Source organism: Lagenorhynchus albirostris, chromosome 19 (genome assembly GCF_949774975.1).
Source record: "Lagenorhynchus albirostris chromosome 19, mLagAlb1.1, whole genome shotgun sequence".
Lineage (NCBI taxonomy): Eukaryota > Metazoa > Chordata > Mammalia > Artiodactyla > Delphinidae > Lagenorhynchus > Lagenorhynchus albirostris.
Genome location: NC_083113.1, coordinates 50,557,344 through 50,584,162, shown reverse-complemented (window position 1 = coordinate 50,584,162; position 26,819 = coordinate 50,557,344). Strand labels below are relative to the sequence as shown.

Here is a 26,819-nt window from a genome sequence, read left to right as displayed (position 1 = left end):
TGTCAGCTCCTTAAGGGGAGGACCACATCTTATTTGCCTTTATCCACAGCAGTGAGTCCCCCTACGTAGGTCTCAGTAGCTATGTGTTGAATGGATGAAGTAGCAGAAATGACAGAAGTTTGATGAGCAAAGAGCCAGGTAGTCAAAGAGGACTCACAGTGTCAGAGGGCGACTGAGGGCTGGGACTGGGTATATGTGCCCTTTCTAGAAGGGGAGGCTTGGAAGGAAGGTCCAGCAGCTTCTTTGCTTTATCCCTTGCTTGGATGCAGACAAGGTCTGCCCCACATTCCTTGGGCAGTTACGACGTTACATCAGTGAATGGGGAGGGGGCGGGAAATGTATGTGCTCACCAAGAGTAAGTATTTTCTTGTTTTTCCCTTCCACTATAGACATGGAGCGGGGAGAAGGGTCAGATGTGGGTAATAACTAAGGGAAGAATATAGAAAGAATGTTGGGATGAATCAGGTTTGGGCATAGAAATATATTTCTCAAAGAGCCCCCAGAGACTAATTACAGTTAGATGGTGGCACTGGGTCCTCCTAAGGCAGTTTGCAGGCGCTCCCAAGCTGGGCTGGGGTGGGCGTCTGCCCTGCTTTTGCCCCTCCCACCCATGCAACCTATTGGCAGAGTCCTGCTTCCAAGAATCTGGCCACCTGGGGGGACAGAGGGACATGTTCATGAAGGGATTTGGTCAGAATGAGTCCCACGGCCCATCATGAGCCCAGCTCCCCACTTGGTGCCTAAAACACTTGGTCTCAGCACAGCTGGGTTTCATAAGGACAGGTCATCACCGAGCACGACAGGCAGCTTTGGGACAGAGGGTAGGAGGGAGGTGACTTTCGCATTCCCAAAGTTTCTCCTAGGACATGGTCCCGTGAGCACTGGGGCCTCCTGGGGTGATGGACCGGTGACAGCTCAGCCTTCTGCTCTGGCCGAGAGGGTAGACAGTCTGGTTTCACTTCATGGAATGTTTGAGGGTCAAAGAACGTGGCGCATTTTTGTTGGAGAGGCAGCTCCAAGACAGGGGCGGGAGAGCAGCTCAGGTGGGGTCTTAGGAAATAGCCTGTAGGGGCCCCTCTTTCAGAAGACCAAAGCAGCCTGGCCCCAGCAGAGCCTCGGACAGACAGGAGTAGAGAAACTGAGTCCTTACCCTCCTTCCACCGTTTCAGCCCCTCACACCTTGAGTTGCTCATACGAACAGGAAGGGCCTGTTCATATGAACAGAGCACAGCATCTCTGGGGGTCCCACACAAGACAGCTCAACATACAGGGAGAGGAGAATATGGACTTTTCATAAAAATCGAGGTGTGACTGATACAGAAAAAGGCTGTACATACTCAATGAATACATCTTGATGAGTTTTAAGCTAAGTACACACCCATGAACACATCACCATAAACTCAACCATCACCTCTAAAGTTCTTCCTTCCCTCTATTTTTTTTTTATTTTTTGGTGATGAAATTTGATGTAAATCTTCCCTCTTCATAAGTTTGTAAGTATTGTTAGCTCTGGGCACTGTGCTGTACAGTGGATCTGGAAGACTTAATCATCCTGTATAACTAAACTCTGCCCCTTTGACTAGCACCTCCCCCATTCTCCACCCTGCCCCCAGCACCTTGTAACCACCATCCTACTCCCTGCTTCTATTGAGTTTGACTATTTTAGATTCCTGATAGAAGCGAGATCAGGCAGTGTTTGTTCTTCTGTGTCTGGCTTATTTTACTTAGTGTACTGTCCTCCAAGTTCATCCGTGTTGTAGCAAAGGGCAGGATTTCCTTCTTTTTTTTTAAGGCAGAATATTTCATCACCTATACCACATTCTGTTCAGCCATTCACCTGTCAATGGACATTTAGGTTGTTTCGATGTCTTGGCTATTGTAAGTAATGCTGCAATGAACGTAGGGGTACAGATATCTCCTCAAGATCTTGATTTCAGTTCATTTATGTATACCCAGAAGTGCGATTGCTAGATCATATGGTAGTGAAATTTTTAATTTTTTGAGGAAACTCCATACTGTTTTCCACCGCGGCTACAACAATTTACATTCCCACCAACAGTGTACAAGGATTCCCTTTTCTCCACCTTCCTTTTTTAAAAAATTTTAATTTATTTACCTTTTGGCTGCATTGGGTCTTCGTTGCTACGCGTGGGCTTTCTCTAGTTGCAGCAAGCAGGGGCTACTCTTCATTGCGGTGCACGGGCTTCTCATCGTGGTGGCTACTCTTGTTGTGGAGCACGGGCTCTAGGCATGTGGGCTGCAGTAGTTGTGGCACACGGGCTCAGTGGTTGTGGCTTGCAGGCTCTAGAGCCCAGGCTTAGTAGCTGTGGTGCACGGGCTTAGTTGCTCCGCGGCATGTGGGATCTTCCTAGACCAGGGATCGAACCTGTGTCGCTTGCACTGGCAGGCGGATTCTTAACCACTGCACCACCAGGGAAGCCCCTCTCCACCTTCTTGCCGACACTCGTTATCTTTTGTCTTTTTGGTAATAACCATCCAACAGGTGTGAGGTCTTATCTCATTGCGGTTTTGATTTGAATTTCCCTGATGGTCAGTAATGTTGAGCATCTTTTGAGTCGGGCAAACCTGAATTGGAAACCTTGCTACCCCACGGATGGGCTGTGTGACTTTGGAAAGATATTTCACCTCTCTGCGTCTCAGTGGTCTCATTTATAAAATGGAGAAAGGGCTAAGGACGCCAAAGTGTTGAAGTTGACATGCAGACAGACTAGAGTACTCAGTCCAGTGCCAGGCAGAGAGCAGAAGCCCAGTAAATTTTAGGGCCCTTCTGCAATTCTTACCCTCAAGAACGTGCATGCTGTGTTACGAACTTCCGCCTCCTGGTTCCAGGTCAAGCAGCTTTTCCCCAGGTGCTCTGGGACTTAATGATTGTCAACTGCAGGGCAGGGAGCCGAGGTAGAAGGGTTCAATTCAGGGTCACCACTCCCCTCTCCCCTACCTCCCGGCAGGCACAGCTGTGAGTCTTGGCAACCAGAGTGTGGGCATGTGTATTGTAAATATTTTAAGTTTTCTCTGTATCATATGATGTTTTGACATCTTAAGAACCTTTCTGGCTGGGGAGAGACAGTCCCTCCCTGGGCTCACCAATTCAGTAACAAAGGGCTCCCCCGGGAGCGACTGGCAATCTGTGACGCACAAACTAAGTAATCCAGAGCCCTCCCTCGTCCATCTGGTCCGTTCACTCCTGGAGGCAACACCCTTCTGCCTTATCCCTCCCAGGGCCGGGTACCAGGCATGTAGAGACGGTCCCTATAGCCCAGCCACCACTGAAATTATTCAGAATCGCCAATCCTCAGCTGTCTGTCCACCCTGCCCACAGAAACCCCAGTAAAGGTCAGAGCCTAAGTGCCGCCCCCAGCCCCTGTCTTGTGCCTGCTGGGCGCCCTGGCTTCCTTCCCAGGTGGCCCTGCATGGTGTGCCTCCTGCCCCCAGGGCTGCAGAGTATAATACCCTTCGTTTTCCTGAGCCCTCCTCTGTCCCCTCCTGTGGCCGCATCTGACTGACCGTCTCAGAAAGGGATACAAAACAGCATCCCTCGCGTTTGCCCCAGGGGTTGAGTGCTTTTGCGCAGTGTACAGCCCGCCCAACTGCACATGGTAACTCTGCTAACCAGCCCTCGTGGGAATCATACTCAGTCTGTGTCTTTCATCGGGACTATTTTCCAACAGAGACCACGGGTGGCCACAGGACAAGCCAGAGCCCAGAGCCTCCCACACTGCCTAAGAACTGGACTCCAGGAACCACGTGGCTGGAATCTTGGCCAGGGAGCCAGTCCAGGTTACCAGGTGGCAAAGGCCCCTTCCCAGGACTGTAAATCGTGGTGGGTCAGAGCCACTTCCAGGCTGGCTGCCTTCCATGCGGTGAACCTGGATATGTTTCCTGGATGATTACTTTTGCACAGTGGGATGCCGGATGCACGTTTCCAGCCAAATTACAACTTGTACTCACAGTTTGGAGCTGTGGTTTTGATAAATGCGTCTATTTCAACCAAAAACTTGTTAGGTAGGCTGAGCGTATAATTTACCATCTAAATTGGGATACGCTTTGAGAGCGGGGGGTGGGATGCTATTATTAACTTTGCTCACTCAACACGCATAAAGTAGAAGTGCCCTGGGCAGACTGAGCGCCCACACCTATTACTGTGTGGCCACCCTAATATCAAGTCACGGAAAGGAACAAATAGGGTGGCTGGGAGAGGAGGGCAAACGGACAGGCATCCGTGAGACTTGGATTTTGACCCTTGATCTACCACTCACCACCTGGGGGGCTATAGCCCAGTTATTCTCAACTGGCAGCCTGATCTCTAACGTTGGGATGATAATACCTACCTATATGTGCTAAACAGACACGGAGAGAGAAAGCTCCGCGTGGCGCCAAGCACCGAGCAGGGGCTCAGGCAGTACAAGCTCACTTCCTTGCCCTTCTACTGCACTGTCTGCACCATAACCACGGGGATCTGTGAAGCCGACGTGTAACGGTGCCTGGCAGGCAGCAAGTTTCCCTGCTTGGGATGGTGACTCACAGCTCAGCAGTCTGGCTTCGCGCCTTCTGCTGAGTGTCCCTGTTTGTTGCAGGTACCTCGTTAATCAGGCCTCTTGACAGAACCAAGAGCCTGACCTTGGTTTCAGCACCCTTCGGATATGATTGACAACTTCATAGGAAATGCCCTGCCCTGGCTACAAAACACTCAGACTCTCAAATCCCTGCTCCCCCTGCCAGCTCTCAGGGATCAGACATCTGGACCCTTTCTGTGATTTCAAATCCCTCGGCTGAGGTTCTGAACCAGGCTGTGGTGCAGAGCCCATCCCAGCTGGAGGGTGGCATGGGATGCTTCACATGCGGTCCTGTAGGGAGCAGAAGTGTGGCGTCTCCAGAGAAGAATTCCCACGGGGATGTTTAGCCCCGTCTGCTCGACCTTTTCTACCTCTCCATCCTCAGACCTGCTCTCTTTAAAAAAAGAGCAGCTCACTTCCCAAATTTTTGTCCTGCGTTTCAAAGGTCACTGACTTTCTTTGTAAAGGCAACAAGTGTACAGTTATTTCACTCTTAATATTATTTATCAAGCCATCTCCCTTGGTTAGACACTGACACCACCAGCTCCAACACCATGCCTTGAATCACCTCTTTATCTGGAGCCCCCGGCACAGCAACAGGCGTGCAGAAAGTGTTCATAAAATGTGGTAATGGATGAATGAATGAATGAAAATCTCTTCGCATTTTTTTCCTCCTCTGACACTTCTCAGTAAGGGAATACCCTGTTCCTTTTGTGGTATCCTTTTCCTGTCCCATAAATTTTACATGTTTATTTATTGTTCTATTCAGTGAAAATGTATGTGCCATGGACATAAATCAGTGCCATGCATTGACTCTGGACACAGATCGCCTGTGGGGTACCCCTGACCACACTCACTAGCCATCTGGAATTGCGCAAGTCCCGTGAGTGCTCAGAACCCGAATCTCTCATGCGTGTGTGGTAGTGGTGTCCTCCTCAAGGCAGGTGTGAGGAGTGAAGGCTGTGACCCTGTAAGGGGCTGGGCATCCTGTCTGGCACCAGCTAGTATGGTAGTTAAGGACTTCGTCTCCTATTTCTGCAGCATCTCCGACCAGGCAGCGACACATTGGGACAAGAAGGCAGCAACCTGAGGAGCTTTGGAGACTTTAAGAGCTAAAAATCTTCCTGAATCATTCGCTCCATCCTCCTACCTGGTGTAGGAAGCCTAACCCAGCTCCCTCCTGTATATTTCCAGGATGAAAACTCATGAAATGGAGACAGAGGTTCATTACCTCCCAAGTTAGCCCGTTCTATCTGGGGGCAACTGTGATGGCTCTGAAGGGTTTATTTGTATTGTTCTGGGTGGTCCCCCTGTAGAGTTTGCTCCTAGGAGGTATGACACACTAAGCAATAGACTTGTGTGTCTCACACTCCTTCTTACTACTCTGTTGAGAGTTCCAAGATTGCTCCCGCACCCTGAGTCTTCTTTTTTCCAGCCCGACCATGTTCAATCTGTTTAACCCTTCTCTTTGGCAGATGAAACTATGGTTCAGTGGACAATGGCCTGTAGGGTGAAAATCCTCTTCAGTGTGGCAAAGTGGGACCATCTCCCTCCAGTTGAGCACTAGCAGTTCTGGATATTTCTGTGTTTGCAGCCTACTTTCATAAAACAGAATTTTGAGTAGTATACTTGAATGGATCAAAAAGATCAAGATAACGCTAAAAAGGTAGGGAGGATGACATGGCTATTCACAACCACAGCACAGCAATATCTCATAGTCTCCGTAAGGGCAATGACGGTCATTCCACCGTTTCCTTGGTTTCACCAGCTGACTCAAGTGGCCTGACCAGGCTCTTTTCACATGTATGCATGAGACAAATTTCTTTCATGGCCCAGTAAATAGGAGATCTTTCTTAGGCAACAGGTTCAATTTAAGCTGCTCCTGTCACTCACAGCAAGTCGTGTCACGTGCTGTGGTGAATGTCAGAGCTCTCTTGTGTCCACACTCTGATGGATACAGGATATGTAGCCTCAGCTGCAGCAAAATTCAACTGTACACACGGGTGGCTCACTGCCAAGGTCTCAGGTGCGTCACTGGTCCAGCAGTAGGACAGCACCATCAAGGGCTGCAGGTTTACACGAGGGAAGCCTGGGGGACAACGGGAGCAGGGGAACGTTTGGCTTTTGGCCCCCTGCCGCCTCTCCAGCACCCACGGCTTCTGGCCACTAAATATTTACAGGCTGCAGTCAACGAAAGAGCTCATACAAGTACAGCACTCACAGGCCCAGAGTTTCCTAACCGCTTCCTCATTCCCAAAAAGCTCTGGAAAAGACCGAAGCTATTACTTCCTGAAGCATAGCACAAGCTGATCACATTAGTAAGCTCTCTCGACAGATGAGAGAATGCAGTTGCACGTTGTGCGGTGGAAGGTCTACTCTGATCTTTACTGAGCTCTTTAAAAAATATATTACTATAAAGCAACACATGTTCGTGTCCCTTGTAAAGAATGAAACGGGGAAGATACAGAAAATGATAAACGTGTCAACCATCGTGCCATACCTCAGAGATAAAGACACTACATACTTTGGCTCCTTTTGTTCCAGTAGTTTTCTGACACGTATAGATCAATATTTGGTTGTCCACAGAGTTGGAATCACACCAAATAACCCCTGATTATTTTTTTTCTTTCTAAGCTTACATTGTGAACACGTTCATGGGTTGTGAAACATTCTTTAACATCATTATTTCGAATGGCTGGGGAATATTCTGTTGTGTGATATACTATAATTCCTTTTACCGAATCCCTATCTTAGAGGAAATTATAACGCTGTACTATTATATGCCATATTTCAGTGAACATCTTTGAGCGTAGATCTTTGACTGTAAGTTTCAGGCGGCAGGGTCTAAATCTGTTTTATCTGCTACTGAGTATTTTGTGTCTAGCACATTGTTAGACAGACAATAGATGCTCAATGTTTGAATACGGACTGGCCGCCTGTTTGACTGTCTCCTTGATTATTTCTTTTTTTTTTTTTTTTTTTTTTTTTTTTTGCGGTACACGGGCCTCTCACTGCTGTGGCCTCTCCCGTTGCGGAGCACAGGCTCCGGACGCACAGGCTCAGCGGCCATGGCTCACGGGCCCAGCCGCTCCGCGGCATGTGGGATCTTCCCGGACCGGGGCACGAACCCGTGTCCCCTGCATCGGCAGGCGGACTCTCAACCACTGCGCCACCAGGGAAGCCCTTGATTATTTCTTTTTATTTATTTATTTATTTATTTTACATCTTTATTGGAGTATAATTGCTTTACAATGGTGTGTTAGTTTCTGCTTTATAACAAAGTGAATCAGTCATATATATACATATGTTCCTATATCTCTTCCCTCTTGCGTCTCCCTCCCTCCCACCCTCCCTATCCCACCCCTCTAGGTGGTCACAAAGCACCGAGCTGATCTCCCTGTGCTATGCGGCTGCTTCCCACCAGCTATCCATTTTACGTTTGGTAGTGTATACATGTCCATGCCAGACATTGCCAGTAGGTAGGGTTACATCCTGTATTTTATATGGCAACCCTACCAGTATAAATTATAAGGTCGAACAGCTTAGTATAGTTCTAAAGAGAAGATCTGGGAGGCAACGCAGGAATTCCAGACCTTGTGGTCCACAGACTGATAAAGTAGAGCCTGCCGATGGTCATTTTGGCTTTGAAGAATACATGTTGGTATTGGGAAATCAAACATGGCTCCTGACTTAATAGCTTGCAAGCTATCTTAAGGAATGAAATGGTGTCTACGTGTGGTTCAAATTTGATAACATACTCATCTGTTAATTCCACATACTTAATAAATGTATCCTTCTCTGTGTAATCAAGAACCTCACTATCATTGCACAGATGCTGTCTGCCTGGAACAGGTGAAGTTCATCAATTTAATTTGATCCAACAATTGTCCAGCACCCACTCCACATGGACCCTGTGCTATGTGCTAGAAGCAGAGAGATGCCCAAGACCCACTCTGACCTCAAGATGTAGACAGGAAGACCCGAGGACAACTGTAGCATGCTAGTGTCTGGCATGTGGAGGTGGGTGATGGGTGGATGGTTGGATGGATGGATGAATGGATGAATGCAGTCTGGTGAAGGCATTATCAGTAATACAACTGTGAAACATTCTTTAACATCATTATTTTGAATGGTTAGGAAATATTCACTATGTTGAGGGTGTAGAGATGAAAGGGCAAGAAAGGCTTCCAAAGGGAAGTGACATTTAAATGATGAATAGGAATGTTCCAGGAGGAGAAATAAGAGGAGCTAGCAAAGGCTGCAGGGTTGAAACGTGCGTGGTTGCAAGGGGAAGATGGACAGATGGGCATGGCTGGAGATGACGAGGTGGGTGGGCAGGAAATGATGGGGAGGGATGCTTGAGTTCATCTCTGGCTGGTCATGAATAACTTGTTCAGAAGGTTTGGGCTTCCCCCAAAGTACACCCTCGGATAAAGATTCGTGTGCATATGGTTTATTTGGAAATTGATCCCAGGAAGTAAGATGAAGGAGTACGGTAGTTAAGTCAGGAGAGGAAGGAAAGCCTAGGAACCTATAAAACGGCTCACCGCAGTGAACAGCTGGAGCGCGTCTCTAGTGGGGACCTTCTGAGGAGCCATGTAGGACACACCTGCTGATTCTCCCACCTGGGGGAGGAAGCTCAGGTATTTATCCCCGCAAGTCCTGTCACTCATTTGCTGAGGATGCTTCTGGGGGGCGTGAACTCCCAGACACTTCCACCTTGCCCCAAGCAAAGGCGAAGTTGCAAACCAGAAAAAATGACCTCAGGCAGAGAGCTGCAGGAATCTGCTGGCCTGAACTGGGACCATGCTGACCTCAGAGACGGAGGGGGTGGGTATGGCTGGGCAGCCGGGGCGTCTGCCGCAAAGCCTAGTGGGTAACAGGTTAGATCTCAGCGAGGCAACTCTGATTAGACAAGAATAATCCTCTTCCAATGAGTTAATACCATCAGCAATTCCTGCCTCGGGTGTTCGCAGTTTCCTTAAGCCTGCAGTGGACTTCTTTCTTGCTTTTCACATAATTACCACCTTGTTTCTGCTTAAATGTCACCCACTCGGTGAGGTCATCTTTGATGATTCAATCTGCAGTGTGTCTTCCTCCCTGTTTATTCTCTATGATAGCATCTTGATCCTTTCCGTGTATATATCCTGTAATAGATATGGATATGCATATATATGTATATGTATGTCTGTGTGTGTATATATATAATATGTCTATACGTGCATATATTTGTTTGATCTTTGGCTGTGTGCCTATCTCCCTTATTTACCACTGTATTCTAGACATCTAGCATGCTGCCTGGCACATAGTACGTGCTTAATAAAGGTCTGTTGGGTGAAGGAATAGGGTCCCCTACCTGCCTCATGTACTTTCTGGCAGAGGAAGTCTCCTCTCCTGTCTCCTCCCTTGTCCTGGGGCTGCGGGGCTGGGGAAGAGCCCTGAGCAGCATGGGGCAGGGGGTTAGTGGCAGTAAAGTTGCCCTCTGCTTCGCCCTGGGAAGGGGAGTCCCAGTCTTGGCATTGAGCACGTAGCCACTTTCTCATCACGGGGATGGGCTCTAGAGAACAGGGCTCCTTTCAGTCACTTCTCTTGGGGCTTAAAATATTTGCCCTCCTTAATGCATTCCTGCCTGGATGCATCTCTTAATCATCTCAAATCCAGGAGTTCAGCCTCACTAGTGTAATTAGTTCCCTGAAAGGTTTAGAACTTTTTGTGGGAGGGCTCAGGGGCCCCTGGGAAGGAAGGATTGCCAGATAAAATCTGTATTTTGCTAAATCTGGCAACCCTACTGGGATTGACCTTCTGTTACGGCTCCGGAGAACGGGGGGAGGAGGGTACCCACCCGTCTAAGCTGGCCTGGTGCATAGCACCACCAACTCCCCTGCCCGCCACCGCCCCACAAGCTTCACTACTGCTCTTCCACTGCCCGCCTGGCTCCTCAGAGGCCAGTGTGACCCCACACACCATTGGAAAAGACAGCTTGTAGCAAGGTCGCTTCAATGTTCCAAAAATAGCTGAGTAGGCAGAAAGCCTGAGCAGATGGATCCCGCCGTCTCCTTCCTCGTTTCCTGACCTGCCTTCGTGGTTTAAAACACGGGCTTTGAGAAGGGCCCATCTGAGCGTGAATTCTGTCTCCATCTTTGCCAGCCACGTGGCTTCGGGTCATGAGCTTCGCTTCCGCAAGCCTCCATGTCCTGAATCTCAAAGTGGCTTGATGATAATGGTATATACTACCTGGAGTGGCTTGATGATAATGGTGTATACTACATGGGGTTGGTGTAAGCACACGTAAAATAATGAGAGCAAGGCACTTGGCACCATGGTTTTAAAAAACTAAGCAACACATACATTCCCATGCTTAAATCCATATATATACATATGTATTTCACAGAATTTGAAAAATTGGAATTTTACAATTAAATTTTAAAAAAATTGCTACTAGGTATTATCTTAGACCTCATTCATCCATCAGTTTTATCTATTCAAAGAGTTATGAATAAAATTCAAATAGTTGTGCCAAGAGTAGGGAAAGGGGGAAGAGTCTCGTGAAGCCGCCCTCACACGCAGGCGGATCAGGGACCACATGATGCAGCCCTGTCTTCCTTCCTCACTTGTCATTGCCTACCGGGTACTTGCAACTCCATACTTCCCTTGGGCTTTTGTGCTGTGTTTCCTGGCAACCTGAAAAACTATTTGTCCGTGAGAATTCTGCTGACATATCATCCCTCCCCCATAAAGAATTAGCCCCTCTTTCTCCCAAATGCTTCCAGTGCTTTTATTAGTGCAGACTCCAAACTCTAGTTCATGTATGCAGTTGCTTATCTGTCTCCTCCAGAGACTGAGGAGTCTTCCCGAGGCCTTACGCATCTTCGTCTCCACAAAATGGGCATCTGTATATCTTGCTCTGTGTCAACAGACCCTCAGGTTTATTCAGCCCCAGGAAGAGTTTTCAGAGTCTCCCCTTGGAAAAGAGTGACCAGCCTGATTTTGAAAGGCCTTGATAGCGTCCCCCGATGGACAGTCTGGGGTACCACTACTGCTTTCCAAAAAAGTGGAGTCCAGACTTGTCCTTGAACTACTTGGGACTCTTATTTTGACACCTCATCCCAACCCTAGGCTGAGCCCAAGACTCTTACCTCCCAAGGAAGCAGCCTCCAGGCTCTACCAGTCACCAAGCAAGTCATCTCCTTGTCAGAACAATGAAGCTCCAGCTCTAAAAAGCATGGTGTTCAGGAGACAGGCCGATGGCCGATGGGACTTGCTGTCAGCTCGCTGACATTCACGGCATCCCTGTACACCTGGCACAGTGTGACCGTGGCCCGGACATCTATCAGAGAGAATAGGAGGCAGCCGTGTGCCCCTCCACTGCCCCCAAGACCACCACCGTTGGTGGGGGGACAATCTGTCAAGGAGGGAATAAAAAGGGCGCCGCCGACTGACGTCAGAGCTACATATGCGCATTTAGAAGTGCTCAGGGAAATATGTCATTGTCATGCAGGAGGGCTTTGAGTTAACGGTTAACTTTTAAATCCATCTAGCTCACTCCAGGTTTGAGACTGAAGTTATCGCAAACCCAATTTAACCTGAGGATGGACAGGGCAGAAAAAAAGTGCAAAAACAAGAGTGCCTATGTAATTCGAATATCTGTCTCCTTAAATCCACGCCGGACGGTCTAACATCATTGCCGGTAGTACAGTTAAAAATAGCGGAGTGGGTGTCATGTGCTGTGTTGACTACTCGTATACATTAAATGAGTTTTCTCATTTTACAAACGAGAAGAATGAGACTTGGAAAAGTTAAGAAATGTGCCCCAGGTTGTACAATCAGCAAATAGAGGGCCAGGATTTGAACCCACGTCTGCCAAGGCCAGAGGGCTAACCTAACCTAACCACATGAGGAGACATATTCCTTCCTAAGTGGCTGTGTATTTGGTCAGAACCTCCCGTCTGTATGTTTTCTGACGCACACAAAACTGAATGCCTGCTCCAGGTGGAGGAACAGGATGTGAATGCCAGACAGATTTTACGGACACAAAGTAAGCAATGAACCCGAGGAGGATAAACAGCATCCTTAGTGTGTCCAAGTACTCCTCGTGGGTTGTTTCTCTTGTCACTTTACACTAAAGTGTGTTCCTGACATTCTCGGACCACAAACTTCCTCCTCTATCAAGAAGTCAGCCCTTCCACCAGCTGGACACGTGGCCCGAGAGGCTGGGCATGAGAAAAGCTCAAAAGTGGAAGAGTTCACAGCTGTGAGATTTTGAAAATAACCATTCATTCCCCTGTGACACAGATGGGTACCATTTTATGAGGAACTCCCTCCTTCTCATACAATAAGCTGGGTTGCACATCTGCTTTTATTAGCAAACACAAAAATGCGTGCAGGATAATTATTCCATTACTTCTTCTCTCTGAGGTAGGGCATGATTTGCACAGGATCGCAGGCACCATTTACTGTGCCGTCACTTGGAGCTGGCATTGTGTTAAGGATTCTGTTATCTCATTACCTACACAGCAAGCTTAGGAGCAGTCTCAGACCTGGAGCAGTCGCAAACCTGGAGTGAGCTATGTGGATTTAAAAGTTAACCATTATCTCAAACCATTAACAAAGCATTCGTTCTGATGTGAATTTTATACACAAGGAAATTGAGACTTAGATGAAGCACCTTGGTTAAGATCATCCAGTAAATTGCTGAAGCTCGGATTTCAAGGAATCTAAGCCTCTGTGCCCTAATAAACCTAAACTAACGTATACTCACACAGAAGGTAGAAATGAATACTAATACATCCTTTAATGCGTGACATTTCCTGTGCATCGCCCATTACAGAGCTCTGCCACACAAATGACAATGGTATCTAATTCCTCGTGAGCTTCTGAGTGTCAGGCTCTGCTGGAAGATCTCTGCCTCACTGCTTCTCAAACTTGACCACGCATTGCAGTTTCCTGGTGGACTTGTTAAAACACAGATTGTTGGCTTCCATCCCAGAGTTTCTGATTCCATAGTAGGTCTGGCGTGGGACCCAAGGAAAACCACAGTTCCATATGAATTAACTCACTGACTATTCATATCAACACTTTCATCCTCATTATGAAGATGAGGAAACCAAGGTCCTGAGGATTTAGTAGCTTGTCGAAATAAAGAGAAATACACCTTTAATCTTTTATTTGAGCTCCTCTTCTTTAAGCTGAGCCCAGAATAGCTTTATTTCTCTCTTCTTGATACTGAAAGCAAACCCCCCCATAGGAGACTCAAGCCCAGGGCCCAGTGTACCCAGCTCAGGGCCATATTGTGAAGTTATTCCGATGTTTTGTCTGGCATATATCCTGGGTTTATTAATCAAGTGGAGCCCAAACGGTTTAGGAAAAAGCAAGTATTCACCAGCTCCCTCGTCCACACACTTATTCAACCCATTAGCACTAATTAGCTTCTTCTGGGCACTCAGCAGACTTCTAGACAACAGGAATGATTCTCAGAAAAAAGAAGATAAGCTTCCAGAACTAAGCATAGGGCTGGGAAGCAAGGTCTAAATGATGGCCGTCATTGGAAATTCGACCAATGGACCAGGTAGGCAAGCAGGTTTGCATGGGCTACAGATATGGTGACGGTAATCGTAATGGTCATCACAATAATTGTCGTAGGCCAGGTTCTCTGGAAAAGGACTCTGAGTGGAGACCTGCATGCAGAATGTTTATTGGGAAGTACTCCCAGGAACAGCATCTGCAGAGCAGTGAGGGAAGCAGAGCTGGGCAGACAGAGAGGTAGAGCTGTGGTGCAGCTGCAAGAGATGCTCTAATCGGTCCCATAAGGAGCTCCAAAGATGGGCTAGCCCTTCAGAGCTATCTCTGTTGAGGCAAGGGGACTGGGCTTCTGTAGCCGTGCATTCAACAGTGATTCGATGGGGGCTGCCCCAGCAAGGGGCAGAAACCTTGAGCAAGGCTGCTCCCTTCCGCTGAGGACTATTACTGGGGAGGGTTACAGCCATGAGTCATCAGTAGCCAGTGCTCCTGCCATCTCGGGGAAATGAGTACCTCAGTCCTGAAGGGCGCACTAGATGGCACATCACAGCATCCACGAGTTTTATTAGGTAACATTTTTTTGAGTGCTTACTAGGTTCAGGCACTGTTTAAATGTTTTACACATATTGATTCATTCAAGCCTCCTAATACTATGAGATAAGTATAATAACTATACATGAGGAAACGAAAGCACAGCTGAGTAATAAGCCAGAGAAATCAGGATGCAAACTCAGGAAGTCTGTTCCAAAGACTGAATGCTTCACAACGGTTAACTATCTCTCTTGACTCTAAAAATTTAAAGAAGGGGATCATGGTGGGGGGAGTTGGTGCAGGTGAGGAGAGTGATAGGTAAGGAGGTTTTCATCTAGGAGGTAAAGACTGGCAGCATCACAAGAAAGCACAGGATCACCAAGGAAGGTGGACAGGGCCTTGGAAACCATTGGCTCTATATCATTTTACAGAAGAAACATCCGGTCTACCTTGTTTTACAGAAAAACCTAAGGCACAAGATGGGAAAGGGCTTATCCAGGGTTGCACTGTGATGCTGTCAGACCAAAGGATAGAGTCCTGGATGCCTGAATATCTGGCATTCAGGCATCCAGGACTGTATTTGCTCTAATGAGAGAAGTTGAAGAACATAGCCATCCCTCAATCACCCAGCTTCCACACTGACCTGCTCCAATCTATTCACCCTTCAGCAACACAGGATCTTATAAAAATGTCAACCATGAGTTAAATCTCTGCTCAAAACCCTCTTATATTTCCGCATGGCTTTTAGGATAAGGATAAGGATAAAATTGCCAACATGGCTGCTATGTGGTTATTCATCTGCCACTCCCTCACTGTCCCCTTTTGTCTATTCTTCTCCTCTCTTGCCACACTCTGGTCAGTTTCTTGAATGGACCCAGATCCACATTATTGCCCATTCTCATAACCTCCTTCCCTCATCCCTTCACTCTTTCCACCTCCTCATCCTTAAATACCAGTTCTAAGTTTAGTTCCTCATGCAGTCATCTCTGACTCCCTAGACCAGGTGCTTAGGTCCCTTGTGCTACAGTCACAGCACCATCTCCTCCCCCCTTAGTGCCTACACCACTGTCATCGATGATTCATGTGTCCCTGGTAAATATGTATTATAGTCACAAGACTGCAGGCTTCAGGATGGTGGGATCAGGCTTATGGTGCTCATTCTTATATACCCAGAGACTAACGCAGTGATCCTCAGGGCTCATACTAGATAGATGAAGAAAGAAAGAGAGAGAGGAGGGAGGGAGGGAGGGAGGGAGGAAGAAAGGAAGGAGGAAGGAAGGAAGGAAGGAAGGAAGGGAGGGAGGGCGAAGGGGGGAGAGAGAGAACAAGAGAAAGGAAGGAAGGAAGAAGGAAGGACGGAAGGAAAGAGAAAAAAGATAAAAGCAAGGGAGGAAGGAGAGAAAGAAGAGAGAGGGAAGAAGAGAAAGGTACAGAGGAAGAGAAAGAAAGGAGCAAGAGATAGAGATACAGTCCGAGAAACGGACAGAAAGATAGACAAAGAGATAGAAAGAGAGCCAAGCAAAGAGAGATGAGAGACAGAGACAGGGGCTGGGGGTGGGGAGGGAGGGGAATAATGACCAAGCTTGGTGGGGGTGGGTGGGAAGAATGGGGAGGCGGAGTGGGAGGAGGACTGCAGGTTGCATGAGGAGAGGTGGGGTTGAATGTTCATCTGTATATCAGGTCATACCGCTGAGAAGCCTGAACACGTTTTGAACAGGGGAGGAGTGGGGATTCTGTTGAGTTTCTCATGGAGTGAGCTGTGAGCTGCAGGATGGACACCATCAGAGGGACCAGTGGCTGGCCGGGGTGGGTAGAGTACCCAGGACCATGGCTGATAGCCTGGTGGGTACCCATGAGAACAGACGAGGCTGCTTCTTGCTACACATCTCATTCTTTCCCAGCTGAATTGATTTGTTTTCATCCTAATATGGGCAGTAATATTCTGAAAAGCAACTGTGGCCTTTTGGGTGTGTTGCTGGGGAAGTGGGCGGGTCCCTGGGGTTATATAAACTCAGCAAAGTCTAGTCTGTATTTGGAGTTCTTGGCACATGTCCAAGGCCTGGAACTACAGAGGTAAATCTTCTTAAAGTCTAATTATGTCTTAGGTGTTTTAGGGAAGTGATGTTTGAAAAGGGGCTTATGTGACAACCCCACTAATTCATGAGACCATTGTGCAGCCTCCTGTCAGGGAAGATAAACGAAGGATGCTGAGGTCGGCTTTATCTGCCCCTTGCTCCAAGTTCCAACAACCAGCCGCCAACTGACCGTCCTATTTGCTGCTCTCTTGCTTCTGGCTCTAAATGCCAGAGTGGCAGTGAGTAATATTTTCTAACCAGATAGATAATAATACGATGATTAGTAATAGCAGCAGCTGACACTTGGGTTTCCTCTGTGGCAGCTAGCTTGCAAAGGCCATTCCATAATCCTCTTTCTTTTTAAATTAATTAATTTATTTATTTTTGGCTGCGTTGGGCCTTCATTGCTGCACGCGGGCTTTCTCTCGTTGCGGTGCGTGGGCTCATTGCGGTGGCTTCTCCTGTTGCGGAGCGTGGGCTCTAGGCGCGCGTGCTCAGTAGCTGTGGCACGTGGGCTCGGTAGTTGTGGCTCGCGGGCTCTAGAGCACAGGCTCAGTAGTTGTATGGCACACGGGCTCAGTTGTTCTGTGGCATGTGGGACCTTCCCGGACCAGAACTCGAACCCGTGTCCCCTGCCCTGCGTTGGCAGGCAGATTCTTAACCACTGCGCCACCAGGGAAGCCCCCATAATCATCTTTTAAAACACCATACAAAAACTGAGATAGGTATTATACCCATTTTTAACAGATGAAGAAACAAGATCCAATGAAGTTAAAGTGCTTGTTCAAGGTCCCTCACCTGGCAAATACAGAAGCTAGGATGAAAACCAGCTCTGACTTTGGAATCGGGTCCTTAAGTTCTACACTGTCTTCATAATTAACTTGAATGCTGCCTTTTGGCCCCTTTCTTCCTCCATTTCCTCTACAAATATTTATCAGGTAACCCCAGTGTGCTGGGCAGTGGGCTCTGTGCTCAGGATACAGGGATGAAGAGATCGCACCATCCCCGCCTTCGTGGACATGGCAACCTAGGGCTTATTTCCAGCTGGACAGTTAACGTCAAGGGCAGCTTCAGCACTAAATCTGCCTGATTCTTTGAAAGGATGGTCTTGTCAACAGAAGATGCTCCCCTCCTCCTGAAGATAGCTCTCCTGAGTAACCCCAGGTTGTCCTCAGCTCCTCGGGAAGGAAGCTCACCAACAAAACCCACAGCTTGGAATCCATTCCACTCCATTCTAAGCAGAAGCACGATTTCTCTGAGCATGGCCTCCCAGTACTTACAAACGTAGCCTCTGTATTCAAAGAGACCCAAGTTCACATGCCAGTTCATCCTCTCCATGGTTGTGTGACCTGAAGCAAGTAACTTAACCTCTCTGTGTCTCAGTTTCCTCTGTTGAAATGGGGATGTAGTAGTATCTACCTCACAGACAGTGTATGGAAATTACTGGATTCCATCTATTTTAGCTTTTATTCCCTCATGAGCTGATACATATGTTCAACAAATATTGAGCGAATGAATCCTGTCTCAGAGGCCTAATTTAACCTTTATAATATCTGTAATAAAGACAGTTTCTTTGGCTCAGTCATGACTTACTGTCAATGAGTTAAAAGCAACTAGAATAAAGACCACGTGAGGCTTTTGCGGACATAGACCAACCTAGCTTGGAAGAAATGTTTTTAGATATATTCTTTCTTAACCTAAGGCATATTGCTGACTTGTGAGGAGTCATGCACTGGCCAGCATCAGAGATTTCTGGAAGCAGGGAGGTGGGGCCTTGGTCCATGACACGTCTCTGCAGCATCTTTGACATTTAGGAGGGTGAGGACCTGTTACCTGAGGTGAACAGTTATGGAATAAGGGTCTTAACCTTCCCAGGGAGCCCCCAGGCCACAGCCCTTCCTGCTGATGCCGAGAGGCAGTTAATCCTCGTCTCTTGGATTATTCAGGAAGGATATGACAGAGGCACTTTGTCCTCTTTAAATTTTCAGAGGTTCTGTTTCCTAGCGTTGCAGGCCCCTGGGGACCAGGAGGTCTTGCTATAGTGAAGACTCTCTTGTCCAGGGCACAGGGTGGGGCAGGCAGAAGACAGGAGAGGAGGTGCAGACGATTCCGAGGCCACTGCTGTGGGCTAGTCTCAAGAGCACTGGATTGGGAGTTCCTGGCCCTGGATTTTAAGTTCACATTTGAGCTTTTCTCCTAATGGACGTTGCAGCCTTGGGAACAACACTGAAATTCTGAATCTGGGAAATTACGATAGCTCATTTTCGCTGGGTGTTTATCACGTGCAAGCACTGCTCCAAGTACACGAGTGCCACCTGAGGCTAGCCCTGATGTCACTCCACTTTACAAGTGAGGAAATAGAGCCTTAGAGGGCTTGGGAAGATGGAGCTGGGATTAAGCCCAGGGAGTCTGGCTCTAGAGCTCGTGATCTGAACTCTTCACTGCCACGTACTCTCCCACGGGAAGGGTTGTTATGAGGGCTAGATGAATAACGTTTTCAACAGCTAGTGTGCAACAAAACTTGGTGTCTTTGTCTCCTTCCAGCTCTGAGATCTCATGCATGCGCCCTCTAGTTGGAGTGCTGAAGGGTACAGACTGAGCATAGCTGTACCATGGGATGATGGGGGGTGGTGAGACAGCCACAGGGCCATGAAAAGGAGGCCACGTTCAATTAATAATGCAACTGGATGCAGACAGAAAACTCAGAAGAATATTCAGAACGCGGGATGGCATGAGCTAGACCGCCAAAGATTGCTTACGAGACTGAAATTCACAAGATCCCTAGGAAGGAGTTTTTTTCTGAGATTAACTCAATGATGGGGCCCTCCTTAGCTCAAAAAATAGCTTTTCTAGAACATAAAAAAATGGCTTGCAACAGCTTTTGATTCACAAACGTTTACTGCATTTATGATGTGGCAGGAATGAATCACAGGATTTCAAACGTGAGGCACCTGGAGAAGACTTAACCATGATTTGGGGGTCGCTGACTTGTAGCTGGGTAGATGTTGGTGCTGTTCATGATCAGCAATGGTTTTGTTTTCAACAAACTGTTCTCCTGTAGTGATCTTGCAGATGGCTGTGTCTTTTCTGCTGACATGGAGTGACTCTCCAATATGTCCCATTCCTCCACCACACTAAGGATTCCTGCCCACCCCATGCTTTCCCAGGTTCGTGTTAGAATGGTGTATGGTTAATGATGTATGGTTAAGCCATTCAGGAAGGACCCCCAACGCATGAGCCCTTATGTAGGGTCGGGGGGGCGGGGCTCATGATGCGCCCCTGTAGATTCTGGCCCTCCCTCTCTGGTAGCTCCTTGGAAGTGATCTGAATGACACTGGGAAATGCCGCATCCATAATGAATGGAATTTAAGTAGCCATTTAACTCTGTCAGAAAGTTAAATTCTGCTTTCCTTTCCAAGATCTGCGGCCCATCTCTGTTCTCTCTGTTCAGATGAGATGATGAAAAAGGTCAAAGGGCTCTGAAAGCCCGGAAAGCATCAGATGTCAGACATGGATGCAAATATCCACACAGAAACAGTAAGGTTATTCTCCAGAAATGGAGCACACCCCCAGTTAAGATGCTCAAGGCCATGGCAGCTTGTTAATGGGATTGGCAGCAAAACCCTCTAAGGGAGTTCCTGACAAGAGCCCCACTTGCTTATGTATTTTCTTACTTTTCCTTTATGAGATTGTGAGGAATCTTCAGCCAGGTTCTAAAGATTTCATTAGTGGCGTTATTGTCTTACACCATCTGGCCGTGCTACTGTCAGAGGAAATCAACAATGTCTTCAGAGATGTGACAGAGCAGTGTTGACACTTGGGCAGTTCCAATGAGAAAGTGACTGGCTCTGGATTGAATTATTTTCCTATAATATATTAAAGTTTCCTTCCATATTACAGTTTAGGGTGGCATTTCTCACTTCCTATCTGCAAATATCCCATCACAGCCTTTGATAAAAATCAGACAGAAGTCTTGGTGCCATTACAACTGCACACTTTATATGAACTCAGTTTAGGAAACTTTATCCTAATTAGGTTGAACTTTCTTTGTCATCATCATCAAATTAGGAAACATGTACCCAGGCCATAGTCTTTGGCTCTTTGAAATGTCTGTAGTTGGCACTAAGGTAGAAGATGAACAAATATATGTTGAATGAATGAATAAGTGAAGGAATGAATGATTGGGTTGTCAAGTGGAAAGAGAATAGATTTTAGAATCAGCCAGATTAAGGTGTGAATCCTAGTTCTGTTACTTGTTACTTGTGTTTTCTTCAGGCCTCTGTGGGCTTTCCACACTGGGAAGGGAGGCAGCCCAGAGAAAGTGGCTGTATTCGTTTTCTATTGCTGCTGCAACAAATTACCACCAAGTCCATGGCTAAAAGCAAATAAACAAAACCAATTTATTCTATTAGAGTTTACTGTAATAGGATAAGTAAGAATGTAATCTGTATTACATTATATACAGATGTATTATATTACAGCTCTGGAGATCAGAAGTCCAAAATGGTTTTTTGTTTTTTTGTTTTCTGGCCACGCTGCGTGGCTTGTGGAATCTTAGTTCCCTGACCAGGGATAGAACCCGGGCCCCCTGCAGTGGAATCGCAGAGTCCTAACCACGGGACCGCCAGGGAATTCCCCAAAATGGGTTTCACTCGGCTACAATCAAGGTTTTAGCAGGGCTGCGTTCCTTCTGGAAGCTCCAGGGGAGAATCCCTTTCCTTATCTCTTGCAGCATGTAGAGACTGCCCACATGTCTTGGCTTACGGTCTCTTCCTCCATCATCAAAGCCAGCAGGGTAACATCTCTGAATCTCTTTCTGACTCTCCTCCCTCCCTCTTCCATCTTTTAGGACCCTTATGGGTACCTCGGACCCACCTGGATAATCCAGGATAGTCTCTCCATCTCAAGGTCCTTTCCTTAATCACATCTGCACAATTCCTTTTGCCATGTAAGGGATTAGGACATAGATATCTGGGGTGTGTGTGTGGGGGGGAAGGGAATCATCCTGCCTACCACAGCAACCACACCAGACCTACCCAACAGTGATGGGAAGCAGCTCCACACCTCTCCAGGGTATCACAGATAATGCATAAAAAGTACTCCCCAGGGAGCTCCCCCCATCATGAGAGCTGTGGCTGGCTGTCTTCTTGGGAGGAGTCTAGTTCTGCCCTGGGGTGACTCGCTGGTCTTTCCACCGTGGGGTGGTGAAATGGTCTGGGCTCCCTTTAGAACTTGTTGGGTTTTGTAAGACAGTGTCAGTTCCACCTCAGCTTGCTTAAGCATTCACGTATGTGGTTATGCACTTGGCCAAAAAACTTTCCTCTCAGGGAAACCTTGAACTCTGTGCGCAAAACCACTTAGCAAATCTTGATTGGAAAAATGTTATTTAAGGAGACCCACCCACCTGAAAGCTGGGCAGTCCAACCACACCCTTCAACTGTCCATGGATTAAGCCAGACCACATCCTTCTTGGCCTAGGGTATTTGCTTTTGCTAAATGTTGCATTACTTCGGTGCTATTGGACTACATTACAAGCACACCATAAGGAAAGGCATCACAGACATTGCATTTATTATAACCGTTTTGTTGATGGATGTTCATTGCTTGTCAGCATAGATTTCTTATGAGAAACCACAGAGAAAGATTCCCCCAGTCTTAAAACTCAGTACTAGTTATGGTTTTCCTAATAACTGGTTTATTTCCATCAAATGAACATTAGTGCACGTGACTGGTCATTTTTCTCTTTGCACAACTCACTATTAGGAAGCAAGAGCCTTCAACAAAGCTTTAGCACATCAAAGCCCGCGTTACATGTGGCAGCTTAGTTACCTACCCTCACTGTCCCTTCTCCCCAGTTCCTTCATCTGTTTCACATTTTATTTCTTGCTGTTGTACCGTCTGTGAGCTTAGAACAAGGCATGATAAGAACTTTTGTTATTTTCCAAGACTTTTTTTCTCTTCTGTGAGACCCATGTCCCTGATACATTTCTCTTGGTTCCAAGAACAAACTCAAACAAACAAACAAAATCAAAACATGAAACGAAACATCATCAGTGCCAATGTTTCAACATGGACTCTCAGCAGAACTGAGTCCAGCCCCATCGTAAAGCCTGGCGCTTATGTTGATAATATGAAAACAGGTCTCTCATGCTTTGTATGCTGAGCGCACCGAGCTCATAAATGCCAGCATTCTAAATGGCTTGCTTGCTGTTAACAGATTCAGTGGCACCAAAATCCATTTCTTTTCTGAGGGATATTTTAACTCTTATTGTATCTTTACTCATGGTCAAAAGACATTGGCAAATTTGCTAAAGTGATTGACGGGACTCCTCTTAAAGCATTCCTAAAGTGTCACGTCTCTGCCTTCACATTTTTGTATGTGAGCTTGTCTTCTTGGAAAGGAAAACCGGAAATGTGCTTAACACTATGTAGGGTTTTGGTAGTTGTAGAAAGCCAAGATTTAAAAAAAAAAAAATCAATGTTAGTAGAACCTCCAGTGAAAACATCAAGATACACCTAACCTAAGAGTTCATCTCTGAGTTCATCAAACCACAGAATCCCCAACACCAAGAACCTCTCACACAGATACTGGATGGTGTATCTGGACCTTCTCTTTTTAATCTCTATTCCCATAAAGTCCAAGACATAGTATGTATTTGATACATAATTGTTGAATTAATGAGTAATGTCTCCTACTCTCAAAGAGTTCTCCTCCAACCCCAGTAGACCACGATGGGAACACAGTGCTTGCCACGGGACAGCTGTGCAATACATATGGAGTGACTGGTACCGAGACCCATCCAAACCATGGAAGAAACCTATGCCATCCCTTAGCTCCAGAGCAGCGATTTTAATTTCCATTATTTCCCCCCTTGTCAAAAACACACCTTACAGATGACATTCACGTAGGCAGCCACTCTCATGGGTAGACTTAGGTTAAAGTGTAATTCCTGTTGTGCTAGGACAATCTCTGTCTACCTCTCTCCCACTCAAGAAAATATATCAGAACACAAATGAATAAGGGCGCCATTACTATGGGAAGCGTCACGAATTCGTGGCAACTTATTGGAAAAGTAAATCATCCTCCGTTTTGGTGTTGCAGCTAATGTTAGTAGTACACGACTTACGAAGCGGCTCGCGATGATTGACGTAACAGCTCACTGAGATACCAAGAATGAGAGTGCTTCTCTACAGAATCCATCTCTGAGACACACTGAGTCCTAACACGCCATCTTGGAGACCTTTCCAGACTCCAGGGAAACCATCCCTGAGGCTCATCCTACCCCACACGCAATCCTCTGTACAAATTCCACCATCCATGTGAGCTTCACCAGAACCATAGCGCTCATCCCTATGAATGGACACAGCTCACACAGGAATCTCGTCATCAGCTGGGTGTCACTGCACTTCCTCCATCCTGACCCTGGGGAGGAGGCCCCACAAGCACCCCACTCACCACACCACCGCCAGCAGAGTGCACGAGCACAGACATCCCTTCTCGCAGGTTGGCAACTTCAAAGAGCATCATGTAGGCCGTGACAAAGTTCACAGGGAATGCAGCGGCCTCGGAGAAGCTCATGTCATCTGGGACCTTGTAGACGAATTCCACTGGTGTGCAGACCACCTCTGCCCAGGCATTGTAATTGACAAATGCCATGACACGGTCCCCGATCTGGGAATAGGGAAGCACAGAATTAGTGGAGGTTTCTTAATCTTTTCTGAGAGATTTCTCAAATATTCTTAAGAATCTGACGAAAACTAAAGAGTCCTTCCCAGTAAAAAAAGAAACCCCAAACCCTCAAATATGCACACCTTCACCTCACCTGCCTTTCAAGGCATTTGTGGACGCTTTTTTTTTTTAACGAGAAACAATTTTTAGAATTTATTTATTTATTTATTGGCTGTGTCAAGTCTTAGTTGCGGCAGGCAGGATCTTTCATTGCAGCACGCGAGCTCTTCATTGTGGCACGTGGGCTTCTCTCTAGTTGTGGCACACAGCCTTCTCTCTAGTTGTGGCGAGTGGGCTCCAGAGTGCACAGGCTCAGTAGTTGCCGCACGTGGGCTTAGTTGCCCCGTGGCACGTGGAATCTTAGTTCCCCGACCAGGGATCGAACCGGTGTCCCCTGCCTGGGAAGGTGGATTCTTAACCACTGGACCACCAGGGGAGTCCCTGTGGATGCTCTTGAAGTCCATCTGTGCAAGCTTCCCAGGGGCCATGGAAGCCAGGGACTCTACCCCTCTTCTGGAGCATAAATATGTCGATACAACGTGCATCACATCACATGCCGTGGAATGTTAGTGTTGGAAGGTCATATTACTGATTTAACCTCTCATCTAATCTCCCTGTTTGGGAACTGGGAAGGTCAAAGGGGCTAGGAGTCAAATCTACTCTCAGCTATTCTCTCCCACCCCATATAGATTCCTTGCCAGGTTAGTTCACTGTGGTATTTGCATCAATGGATTACCGATTACATCGGATGTGAAACGTGGTCCATCAGAGGAGCCATGTAAATCTAAGTGCAAGAGATTGAACAAGAGCAGCCAGGCTTAGAGTGAAATAGGAAAATGCCATCGGGCGTGAGGAACAACAACTAACGTTTATTGCACACGTATTATATGGCAGACATTGTCCTAAGGCTGTCACATGCTTTACCTCATGATTAGATGAGGCAGGGCTGAATACTGTGGGGTTTTTTATCAGTGGTTTACATAGCCAGACACCATTCTAAAAAAAGAAAAAAAGCAGTCTTCCCTTTAAAGTGGTTATGGTTATAATCATATGCTAAGTTTTTTTCATAGCATATCATTATTAAAGGTAAATACAAAGTAAACTATCACTGATGGCTTACAGGAGCTGCCAAGTGCTAGTTCAATTGAACCATTCTGCTATTTGATGTTAGTTGCTTATACTGTAACTTTTAAATGCAATATTCAGATTGCTGTGGTCATAGTGATTTCTCAGTAAATTAACGGCTTTCATATGTGTGTGTTTTAGTGTATATATATTTTTATGATTGACTCGACTGTTTTATTTTCTTTCTAGTTTAGGATTTCTCTTTCACCCCTGCTCAAAAACAACAACAAAAACCTCCTATGAGATGGGTTTTGTTACAGCGCCATATTACAGACGAATGATCATAGGTTTTACAGACATTTAAACTGAGGCAAAGAGAGATTAAAGCACATGCCCAAAGTCATGTAGCCAAAGAGTAGCTGTACTGGGATGTGAATCTAGGTAGGCTGACTCCAGATACAAATAGTTAATTCATTACACCTAAGTGCTACAAAGAAGAAATAAATTTATATAAGGATGTACAACAGGGGAACCTACCAAGTCTGGGAATATTAGTCTAACTCTTTAAGTCTCAGTTTTCTCAGCTTTTAAATGGGTATAATATTAGGAACAGGTCCTTATGGAGATTAAATGACATAATATGCATGCAATCCACTTGGCACTGTGCATGTAAAACGAGGAGAGAACAATTAATGCTAACTCTTAAAAAGAACAGATTGGTTCCTGATCTCATGGATTTCACAGTTGAATGATCAAAATCTAAATATCGACCCACTGAGTTTCATGAAGCAGAGGAACAGCTGTCTAAGCGTTAAAAACCAAATGATGATGTCAGGAATATCATCTCAGATGCCCTGGCTTGGACCAGAGGATCTCTAGGGTCTAACACTGGCATCCTACTTTGCACAGAATCATGCAAACCCAAAGATCCATAACACCACAGAGTAGCTGATGGCCTCCAGTGTCAACAGAGTCTATGAAAAGAGTGTTTCCACCACCTTGACAGCGATGGTTGTGCTGTCACAGACCACCTTGACGGTGATGGTCATAGCCAGCCCAGACCACCTTGGCAGTGATGGTCGTAGCTATCCCAGCAGGGTTGACTGCTCCAGACTTCTTGTTTCACTATCAAAATGGCAAAAAGAGGACCAGCCATCAGATCAGCAGCCCCAGTCTCAGAGTCCAGCGGTGGGGAACCTTTTTTTTTTTTTTTAAACATCCGATTCACCTCATTACTTGATTCTGTTTAAAAAAACGAAATTAGTCCTGGGCGACTGAGCCCAGATGATTCCTTTAGTGCTGAGCCTCTGGCAACAACTTTTCAAGGCT

General features: G+C 46.6%; 1 protein-coding gene and 1 non-coding gene across 2 annotated transcripts in view; one reads left to right on the top strand and one right to left on the bottom strand.

The window, feature by feature from the left end:
* Positions 1-26,819, bottom strand: part of VAT1L (vesicle amine transport 1 like) — a 143,195-nt gene that overhangs the window by 90,518 nt on the left and 25,858 nt on the right. The window contains exon 3 of the mRNA XM_060131673.1: positions 24,153-24,368. Coding sequence (XP_059987656.1) covers positions 24,153-24,368 — 216 coding nt within the window. The remainder of the gene's footprint in view (positions 1-24,152; positions 24,369-26,819) is intronic.
* On the top strand, positions 25,366-25,523 carry LOC132510583 (small nucleolar RNA SNORA15). Its single transcript, XR_009537381.1, has one exon. It is a non-coding gene; the product is annotated as a small nucleolar RNA SNORA15 (small nucleolar RNA).